Source organism: Rosa rugosa, chromosome 3 (assembly GCF_958449725.1).
Source record: "Rosa rugosa chromosome 3, drRosRugo1.1, whole genome shotgun sequence".
NCBI lineage: Eukaryota > Viridiplantae > Streptophyta > Magnoliopsida > Rosales > Rosaceae > Rosa > Rosa rugosa.
The window spans coordinates 3,014,902-3,026,278 of NC_084822.1; the positions used below are offsets into that span (position 1 = coordinate 3,014,902).

Genomic DNA, 11,377 nt, shown 5'->3' on the forward strand with positions numbered 1-11,377 from the left:
TACAATTGATCAATACACCATGATGTTATGGACACCACTAATATTATAGAAGTTGATTGTTATTCAATAATCAACAACCAATTGGCCATAGTTTACAAACTTACATAAGAATATAGGCAAGAAAGTCCGGTAAAACTTATCTAAGCTAAAGCAAACTAATTAGAATCATTGGGAAGCACACATTTATACTTGCTTATGAGTTATGACAACTTGTATATTTTTGAATTTGAATGGGATTAACAGTACTAGGAATTCTGGTTCATGAAACTAGAATAATTGGATTGCCGGACTAATTATTAACTTTATTGGAACACATAAGAGACGGCATTTTAAATGTTCTAGTAAAAATTTAACATGTACAACACAAAAATAGGCCAAATTCAAGGTTGGGTAGATAATTTGACTCCCAGGATATATATCAATAAAATAAAAGAGACATTCAAAATATTAAACTAACTAAATTTTACTATTTCATCGAGCCACCAGTAAGCATAAACCATGAATTTATAGTCAGGTTTTCCCTACTTTTTAATTTTTTTTTTTTATATAAAATGCATTAACCATATTTCTGGTCATGAATATAAGGGGTTCTACTGGGTCCTGCACCGTCAATGTGGAGTTGTTTCATTCTTTTTGGATGAGCCTGACTTGTACTACTAGATGCTGCATCATCACCATTATAGTGTTGAAGGCCTCGCTTGGTATTAATGCCAACATTGCTCTGCTTCAATAATGTTTCCGCAAGCTCGTCTGCATCTTCCTCATATATCATACGGACCCCACACTTCTGCACTTGCACAATTTCCTCATCCAAGTCCAAGTTGATATTAAATGAGAATACAAGCTGACAGTAGATATCCTGCCACTCATGTTGAGAGAATATATCACGCGCCCCACTGAAGAACCAAATGTGATCCAACACAGGTTGACAGTTTCCCCCGAACACTATTATAGCACCATAAGGCAAGGATTTTCCATTGGCACTCAGTTCGCAATCAATGGACCACAGAACAGAAGGCGGCAGTGGTTTGAGGAGTCTAAAAACGACACAACAGGCGAATCCCATCCACTTGTTACTAAACCAACCTGGATGCAGCTCTACGGTTATCGAAGACCCCACGCTTCGGTGATTGTACCACTCTGGAATTTCATTTCCAGGAACAACTAAGTCGTACCACTCTGGAATTTCATTTCCAGGAACAACCAAGTCAAATTCTTCATGGTCAGAAAATGGTTGACTCTTAAGGTAGCGTGTTAGCCATGAAAGTGCTATACTCTCACAGCTTTGATTCTCCACCAGTTTGAAACAGTTAACAAACGAATTGCTTTGTCCTATTTGATTGGCCAACGTATCTAATGAAATGCAGTTGTCAGCGTTTACCCATACATGATGAGATGGAAGCTCTGGTAGTCTACTGAATTGATTTCCGCTGAGATTTAATTCTCTTAATGAAGACAAGCATCCAAAATCACTGGGCATTGCTTCTTCAGAAAGATTGCAGTCACTTAGATTCAATGTAGTTAATGAATGCAAACCCGACAAACAAGGCAAAGACAATCCTGCCGGAATGTGACTTCTTTTTCGCAATAACTGAAAGGGGATCAGATTCCATGATTTAGGTGACTCTGCTTTACACCCAGCAAGAGAGAATTCTTTGAGGTTTTTCAAAAGACCAATAGAGGAGGGCAGTTCTCTTATGCCACTTCCACTCACATCAAGCTTCTCCAAACAGGCAACATGACCCAACTCATCCGGCAATTTGTCAAGCTTTGAGCAACCAGAGAGATTGAGATCTTTGAGAGATTTTAAGCCACCTACACTGCTTGGAAGTCGCACAAGATTCTTGCAATCTTTCAAGTTCAGCACAGTAAGTCTTTCAAGCACTTCGATTCCTGCGTCAACCTCATACAATCTTACACAACCTTCAAGAACCAGAAATTTGAGATACGGCATATCTTTAAAGTTTGGGGTGTTGACAAGATTTAGAGAGTGACTCAGATTAATGGTTATCAAATTGCATAAACGCTGCATGACAAGTAAAAATAGATAAATTCAGCTTCCATGATATATTCAACAATTATTATAAGTAAGAAAAGAATGAAATAGTAATTATAGTATTACCTCTGTTCCTATCCGAAAATGTTTAAAACAACTATGAGACAAGCTTAGTTCGAGGAGCTTCTGAGGGTTGAAATGTGATGGCAAAGATTTTAACGGATACCTCGTCCAATCAAGAATCCGTAAACTATTGGGAAGATATTCAAGTCCCTTAGGTAGGTTCCCATTCTCAATCTTCAGGTATCTCAATTTGTTCATCATTGAAAATGATTTCGGAGTCACGTCCACCTTTACTCCCAACTCTGTAGAGTCCACAAATATGCCTTCTATTGCTTCAGTTCCCTATCAACCAAATTTTATCATACCATAAAAAGCAGATTTAGTAGACTGACTTTTCATATAACATACTAGCAAATAACAGTTAAAATTATTCTTGTACTAAATTTCTTACAGTATTTATGGTCAAGACATGTTTGACGTCTTCAAGAAGCCACAACCTACTACACCTGCCCGGCTCGTTAGGAGATTCCCGGCGGACAATTTCCCATCCCATTTCTTGGAGCAAATCGTGCATCCCTAGTCTTTCATGTGAAACAGTCAAGAGAGATCTTTCGGTAAGAACTTTTATTCCAAAAGGTGCAGAAAAATAGCAACTGGTTAGTACTTCTGTTACTCGATCTTTGTCCTGCCAATTAAAGAAACATGCAATGTCTAGGAATATTTTCTTCTCTTCAGAATCTAGACCGTCGTAACTTATTTTAAGTATGTCAAAGATTTCCAAGTTACAAACTCTTCCCAATTTTCTCAATGCACTGTTCCATTCACTTGGATCTCTTCCACACAAAAGAGAACCCAGTACTTTAAGAGCTAAAGGAAGACCTTTGGCATAATTTATAACAGATATAGACAAACCAAGAAAATCTTCTTCAGGGTAACCTCTTTTGAATGCTTTCCAGCTAAAAAGCTGAAGAGAATCATCATCATTTAATTCTTCGACCTTCAATCTTCTTTCCACTCCATGTTCAATCAACAAATGCTCATTTCTAGTTGTGATAAGAACTCTACTCCCCGAACCAAACCACTCTGGGTTTCCTGCCAAATATTCTAAATGACTTGAATGGTTCACATCATCAAGGATGAGAAGAACTTTTTTGTGACGTAATAACCTCTTTAATATGGTGGCTCCTTCCTGAAGGTCTAATATGTCAGCCTTTCTTGCCCCAATCCCAGAGAGAAGTTGCTTTTGCAGATTAAGTAAACCACCTTTTTCAACGGAGTTTCTAACATCGGTAAGAAGGAAATTAAATTCAAATTCATGAGAGATTCTCTCATGCACCGCTCTTACCATAGTTGTCTTACCAATCCCGCCCATTCCCCATATCCCAATGAAGCGGACGTCATTCACCCCTACACTTAAAAGCAAATTAACTCGATGCAATCTTGAGTAAATTCCAACTAGATTTTCTGCATAACTGTATGATGTAGGTTGCAATCCTTTACATATAACTTCAACAATATCTCTAATGAGCTTTGATTCATACCTACAACACAGAATAGAGTAAACTTATCACGTTATTGATATGAAGATTAATTTAGCTTATGAAAATGTCTCTGCATTGGACTTGATTTCTTTTAAAAAGCCTCTTAAGCTTAATTGGTTATCTGCATATATTATTTGTGAAGAACATAATGAAGAGCAGAAAAATTACTTATTTGTAAATTAAAGAAATGGAAACAGACAAAAAGAAAAGAGTATATGTATACCATTCCTTTGAATTCCACCCAGAGAAACTTGCCACTTCAGTTAATGCAGATCTCCACCTCTGCACTTTCTCTTTGTCATCCTTAAACCTTTCTTCATGGCTTGCAAAGGCTCTTTTAAAACTCCCTGTTTGCTTTCGTACATCAGACGGATCAACATCATAGAAAATTGGCAGCACAGTTCCTCTTGCTTTCATGCATTCAAGAATTCTCACAAGTTCATCCAAGCACCATGTTGACGATGCATAATTTTGTGACATAACAATGAGAGCAAATCTCGATTCTTCGATTGCAGCAAAAAGTGCTGGAGAAATAGCTTCCCCTTTTTGAAGTTCTGGATCATCCCTGAAAGTTATGATTCCTTGACGTTCCAATGCAGTGAATAAGTGGTCTGTAAAAGTCTTCCGAGTGTCGTCTCCTCTAAAGCTCAGAAAAACATCATATTTCCACTGTTGAGATGAAGGGGGGAAAGATGCAGAGGTTCTTTGTGTGCTCATTTCCGATGAAACCTACTTTCCTACTTGTGGAAGAGTACGTGTCCAAGGACTATATATACGAGTAACCGGAGAAGATTTCAACACAATTTCAAGGCTCCGAAGTAACTATCATGGAAAACAAGCAGTTATGTTTCCTGGTTTCCCTTCCCTACTGCATAAAACGTAGCAAAGATGAATAATTTCCTAGTCAATCCACTATAATAAAAATTCATTCTAAAAAGAGTTGTATAATTAACGAGGGAAGCAGCAAACATTAGCCGTTTTGGTTTCAGTGGTTGTTTCTTCCTCTGCTTTATCTTTTTAAGGTATCTAAATACATAGAGACACAAAACTCTAGCAGAAGCTGCAAATGCATATAATATACCCTAACACATAACCACATAACCAAAAGTTATGATTAAAATTAATCAGTGCCCGAGTTATGCATGAATGTTTCAGAATTTCATAAGAAATTGTGAACATTAATCCATGATCAATTACGAAATACTAAGCAGAGCTGTATAAATAGAAACCAGAGAAAAAAGACAACAAAAGAGATAAAAGTTGATGTCGAAACAGATAAGAGACATAGCAACACATACAAATAAAAGACCAGTTGGAGCTTAACCTGGGTTTACAGATAACAGAAACATAGCAACGCATACAGATAACAGATAACAGAAACATAGCAACACATACAAAGTTACAAACATAGCAAATTAAAATTGTAAAAACAAACACAAAAACGGAGCTTAACCTGGGTTTACTGAGATTTGAAGTTGGGATCAGATCGACTTCAAATAAAAGATAAAGAATTAGTAGGAGCAAAGTGGTGAGAGGCATAGATCACCGCTTGGCAAACAAGATCACCGCTCTTTTGGATTTAACGACACAAAAAGGGTGGCATGAGATGGCATGCACTGAATCAGATGCGATGGGGACATTTATACAGCCGTGTGGAACTTTTGAACTCTTAATGATAACTAGGTTAAATTCAAGAACGGTAACCAAATTAAAATGCTTTGAGAGTTTAAAATTAAGGTGGACAAAAGTTACTTTAACAACTACATAATCAAAAGTTCCACACGGCTGTATAAATGTCCCCATCGCATCTGATTCCATGCATGCCATCTCATGCCACCCTTTTTGTGTCGATAAATCCAAAAGAGCGGTGATCTTGTTTGCCAAGAGCGAAGTGGGAGAGAAATAGATGGGGCCCACGCATTTGTTTTGTTGTTGCAAGCAGGCACGAACACATGTCAACCGCTTACATTAGGTTTCTATCTTTCACATTTACTATGAATAAATTAATAAAAGAAAATTAGTAAGTAGTGCCTTGCCAAAAGATCTTGATCTAATGGATGGAAGTATACATGAAAAAGTGAGTGAATGGTATTTTGAATAATTATTGTTTATTTACATTATGTTAGTGTAGAAAAAATCGATGGAATATCTTCTCGGCTATTTTGCTGACTATAGTAAGAGTGAAGACTTTTTAGTCAAGAAGATGCTTTTGAAGATATCTTCTGAATTCGATTGGCATTAGGAAGTCTTCGTTTTCACACACACGCACACTGATGCATAATAACTCAAGTACAAAATAAACCCAAGAGATTGAGTCTAATTCAACTCACACTTTGCTTAAATTGGGCTATAAGTTCTATTGTTCATCAAGATTCTAACTTTCTTAGTCAAGAACCAAACTTTCTTCATACCCAAGTTGAATTAAACTCAAAACTAAATCCCCATGTATCCAAACAGACTTAAACCAATGAAAGCAACGACAAAAACTACAAAATGGGGATGAAGAAGAGTATACTAACTTGTGAAGATCAAGCTCTCTGTTCTGGATTGACAGAATCAACTCCAGGTTCCTCCATGGACCACCTTGATTGGGCTTTTCAGCTTTTCCAACTTCAAAGTTTTGGTCTTGTGGTTCATTCTTGTTCTCTGGTGAATTGGTGCGGTTAGTTTTGGGCGACCCTTCAGATTCTTCGGGTCCGCTCTGCTTTCTCTTCTTCTTGTTCTTCTTGGGTTGTCTCTGTTTAGGGTTAGCTCCAGAATTGACCATGGTTGGATACTTGAGCTCAAGAGTTACTGTGGGTTTTTGTTTGGAGGTTTTGAAAAAAGGGTTTAGGGACTTTTGGGGTTTTAGTTGCAGCTTGGCATTGGCAATTGTAGGGTGGTACCGAACGATGTCGTATTGGTAAAGCTCTCCCAAAAAGAGTTTAGAAATCTCAAAAAAATTAAAAATGAGGGATGACAATTTCTGACCTCACCATCAATCGGACCAGCCGACCGTAAGAATACATTACATAAGTAAGTGCACATAAAATATATTAGACTCCAAACACATCCATAGGATGTGGATAATTACATGGGGAGTTATTCCACAGAATGTGGAGAAAATTGCTGCACATATTTTGTTTTTGATTTTTTTTGTTAATTTTATTTTGTTTTTCTTTTATTTGTGAATTTACCATTTTGTCTTTCTCAAATATTTCAATTCAAATATTTTTTAATATTTGAGGGATATTTTGGTAAAATTTTTATGTTTTGGCTGACAAACTCTCTTCTCTTAATAATAGTATAGATATTACGAATTTTTTTTGTCCCTCCCTTGTATTCGACAATTTCATTAATCAAGGCTTGAGGGCAGCCGCACCAGCCCTTTATTCAAAAAAATAATAGTATAGATATTACGATTTTTTTTTATAATATCAAAATTATCGACTCAAAATTAATTTGCTCTAAAATATGTCAATTTGAACACAATTTGCTTAACAACGGGTTTCTATTGACATCTCAAACTTTTATTTGTTTTTGTTGAAAGTAATTTTTCTATTCAATGATTCGTCGTATCATCCAGTGACATGAATTGTTGAGCAGAGAGATTACGTAAGCTGTTTGTTGTTACTCATATATATATATTGGTGGATAGGAGAGGAAAAAGTCTCCTTACCGCACCATTTTATTAATCAAAGAAGAAGAGTGAAGGAGGGGGACCAAAACTAAAACCTCCTAGAAAAAAAAAACAAACAACATACTAACTAACACGAAATTGAGGTAAACCTCTAATGTCACTATTACAATATGATACTATAAAAGATGGAGGATCATCCCACCACACCAAATTAGAACAAGGCGTACCAGGATTTGCCAAAGCCTCAGCTATTTTATTTCCTTCCCGAAAAATATGAGAAGCTCTAAAGCTCATCTGGGAGATTTGGTATAAGTTGTTTGTCGTTGTTACATATACTTAAAAAATTGTTTTTGTGTTGTTTGATAGGATCAGATAAACTTATATATTAACCTGAATCACTTAAATTGTTGTTAATAAAAAAAAAAACTGAATCACCCTGTCTTTTATATATAATATAGACTGAGACCGGCCAAGAATACCATGAACACAAATTATCACCCTTAATCTTAATTAATTAGGCCATTTTGTAACGTACATTCACATCATCTGCAGACATGACGTGTATGTGGATTCTATGTCGATCGTATTTCAGCGAGATGAGGAGTTTTTACATTTTAGGGATCTTCAATCAATAATATTGGAAGTCATGCCTGAGACAAAAGTACTATTTATAGTCCAGAACTCCAGATCGATAGAAAACAGTCCCATAGACCAACAAGATATGCCAAACTATAGTATATGCATGCTTCTATATATGATTCTACATTTAAGGATTATATTACGTACTAAAACCTCACATCTCCTTGGCTTTTCATAGACTATTGCGTTTCTGTTTGCACAAAACCCTCTGCTATAATAGGAAATTCTTTGCAACTTCGGCAAGAATCGATAAGCTACACATAATCTTCATCCCAAATCTGAAGCTACGTACTGATAATCTGCACCGGCCACTTTTCAAATCTCAAAATATGAAGAGAGTCGTCTGGTACATGTCACTCTCAAAAATCTCAACAATTTCGAATTCATTTGAAAATTCCTATATATACTAGATCTATCAAATATGTTTGCTTGAGACTACGTCTAATTCCTTTTATGACTCCCACTTGTGCTATAAATTAGCTTCAAAGTCATGAGGTTCTTGTGTAGACTTGCAGTAGCATTGCTTCAATTAATTGCTTTCGTTCCCACTAACATAATGCTAGCCATGAGTAAGTTCCAGAACTTGTTCGGAGCGGCGACAATGTTCATCATCATTCTTTCGGTCCAAACCATGAGCAATCCAATCGGCGAGAGTCCTGACCATGACTGGCACGATGGACATGCAACCTTCTACAGCGACATGAATGGAAGCGAAACCATGCGTAAGTTTTTAATTTTTGTATATTTATACTCCGGTTATACGTAGATATTACCTGGTAACGGTATGTTGAAACTCACATTGCAAATTGTGATGTATATATATACTCCCTCACATAACCAGCAGTCCAGCACATTACATATTAAGAGAGATATGTACTTATTTACATGTTGATAGTACTGTCTTAATTATTTAGTTTGTCATCCCTTTTATTTTTCAGTATATAAAATGATCGAGTAAGTCAAGTTTGTGATTTTAATTTTTGATAGAGGGGGCTTGCGGATATGGTGATCTCTTCCAACAAGGTTATGGTCTAGATACAGCAGCTCTAAGCACAACATTGTTCAACAATGGACTAACTTGCGGTGCTTGTTTCGAGATCATGTGCGTCCATGATCCACAATGGTGCATCCCTAATGCAGGCACGATCAAAATTACTGCAACAAATTTTTGTCCACCAAACTGGGCTCAAGGAGGCTGGTGCAACCCTCCATACGATCACTTCGACTTGTCCATGCCTGTGTTCACAAAAATCGCGCAATACAAAGCTGGAATAGTTCCGGTCAAGTTTCGCCGAGTCCCGTGTGCTAAAACAGGAGGGGTTAAGTTTGAGCTTAAAGGAAACCCCTACTGGATTACTGCTTTGGTTTACAATGTGGGTGGTGCCGGTGATGTTAACGCTGTCAGAATCAAAGGATCTAATTCCGGTTGGCTTCAAATGTCGCGCAATTGGGGCCAAGTTTGGCAGACCAGCGCAGACTTAGTAGGGCAAAGCTTATCATTCCAAGTCACTACCAGTGAAGACAAAACTATTGAGTTTGATAACGCGGCACCAGGGAATTGGCGATTTGGTCAAACATATGAGGGGAATGGTAACTTTTAGACATAAATATAGTTTCTTGTGCAGAAAATTGGAAACTTCATCGTTCTTGTTAGGAGTGATTTCTAATTCTCCATGTACGTACGTAACTCGGGTCATGCATTCTGAAATCTGAAGTTTATATATAATGGAATAAAAAGTATTTTAACCTTATTTTTTGTCACTGTTTACAGTAACTTAATCATATCATGAATTCATGATCATGGGCAATTGAACTATCAAACCCGAGTCTTGAATGAGATTTTAGAGGCCTGATTTGCAATTGATCCTCCATCGATCTATAAACGTAAAAAGTAACAATTAAGAAGAATAAAAAATGAATCTTGATGTTGGATATGAACGAACACAAAAAGAAAGAAGAAGAAAAGGTAGTTGCAATGAAGGATGAGTGCTACATATATATATGCAATATTTTAGTCCATGAAAATCTATATCTGGGAATTAGATACAACCCAATTTTCAAACTCTGCATCCCCATGACTTAATAAGCAATTATATATAGGCAATTACAAAAAATCTGCCAAGTCCTAAAAATATAAACAAGAGTTGATGTGTAGTAATTTTTCTTTTAGTTCTTGGTAATAGTTTTTTGACTTTTTTTCAAGTGCTTTAACTACCACTTTATTGTTCTACGGAGTAGTCAAAGAGGGTAAACTCATACGGTATTTCGTCTTTGATTTAGATATATACATGTAGATCTTCCTTAAATATGAAGTTGTCAGCCGTTACCACTATATTGTCGACAATGCTCGTTCTTCACTATCAAGTTTATATCATGTTTTGGACTGCAAATATTATAATAGAAGAAGCAATGACATTTTTCCACTTCTTCCATACAGTTACTTGTACATATGTCTAAGGAAATGTATTTGGCAACGTGTATTTAGTTAGAGCATCAGCAGTGGGGACTCATTTTTTGGACTCAAATTTGGGTCCAAATAAGCTGGAATAGTGATTTGAGTCCATCTGAATAGTGTACAAAAAGACTTACTTTTATTGGGTGCTACAGTGGTGCAGGACTTATTTTTGGACCTATATTTTGGACTCATATTTTTAGACTCAAATTTGGGTCCAAAACACAAATCCTTCCACTGTGGAACACCAGATTTGCTCACCTAAGGGACAGTTTTAAGGGACTGTGAGGGACAAATGCATCTTAACCACATGTATTAAATATAAAAGCAGAAATTATAATAACTTAAAACTGTGCATTTATTTTCAGCCGTCAGATTCACTTGTCTCTCACAGTCCCTTAAAAACTGTCCCTTAGGTGAGCAGGCCTTTGTGGAACACATTCATATTTGAGTCTTCTATTTTATGTTTGTTTTAATATATGTGTGTGTGTATATACATATCTTAAATTAAGATAAAAAAATGTCACACAAATTAGTATAAAAAAAAGTTAATCATCAAACATTAAACATAAAATTCATTAAAATTCAAAATAAAAAAATTTCATGACAAAGCCGTTGAAAAACAGCAATTTTGTCAATTTTGACAAAAATTTTACGTTTCTAAAAAAAAAAAAATATATTAAAACAAATTTTTAATCAATTAATTTCTGACCGTCAGATTGAATTAATAATTCAATCATGACCATCAGTTTCAAAACCAAAGAGCCGTTGGTTTTTTAAACAAGCGGGACCCACTCCATTTCTGATTCATTCCCACTTTGCACGCCCACTTGCATGCATCAGCACCCACGTGGTGGGTCCCACAAAATTTGGGTCCAAATTTTTTTGGGTCCTTCCTTGGATCAGATTAGCTCCACAATTTGGGTCTCCGATGGATTTGGGTCTAAATTATTCCGACCCATTGCAGCATGATTTCTTTGGTTTTGGACTCAAATTTTGGTTTTGGACCCAAATTTGGGTCCCCACTGCTGATGCTTTTAGGTAGTGCTTTTGTTTCCTGCATTTAA

The 11,377-nt window shown here is 36.3% G+C and overlaps 2 protein-coding genes across 3 annotated transcripts; one reads left to right on the forward strand and one right to left on the reverse strand.

Moving 5' to 3' along the window:
- Positions 1 to 301: 301 nt before the first annotated feature.
- Positions 302 to 5,213, reverse strand: LOC133737065 (disease resistance protein RUN1-like). Of its 2 annotated transcripts, none has more exons than XM_062164689.1 (5): positions 5,054 to 5,213; positions 3,824 to 4,468; positions 2,511 to 3,600; positions 2,123 to 2,401; positions 302 to 2,026 (listed from the first exon to the last, which is right to left on the reverse strand). In XM_062164689.1, the coding sequence occupies exons 2-5, from the start codon at positions 4,315 to 4,317 to the stop codon at positions 557 to 559; spliced, it is 3,333 nt and encodes a 1,110-aa protein (XP_062020673.1). In that variant the 5' UTR covers positions 4,318 to 4,468; positions 5,054 to 5,213; the 3' UTR covers positions 302 to 556. The 2 variants fall into 2 exon arrangements, with proteins under 2 accessions (XP_062020673.1, XP_062020674.1); XM_062164690.1 differs by having other exon boundaries at positions 3,824 to 4,465; positions 5,054 to 5,210.
- A 2,975-nt stretch (positions 5,214 to 8,188) lies between these two features.
- Positions 8,189 to 9,605, forward strand: LOC133737070 (expansin-A25-like). The gene is made up of 2 exons (XM_062164697.1): positions 8,189 to 8,580; positions 8,846 to 9,605. The coding sequence occupies exons 1-2, from the start codon at positions 8,349 to 8,351 to the stop codon at positions 9,457 to 9,459; spliced, it is 846 nt and encodes a 281-aa protein (XP_062020681.1). The 5' UTR covers positions 8,189 to 8,348; the 3' UTR covers positions 9,460 to 9,605.
- The last annotated feature ends 1,772 nt before the right edge of the window (positions 9,606 to 11,377 follow it).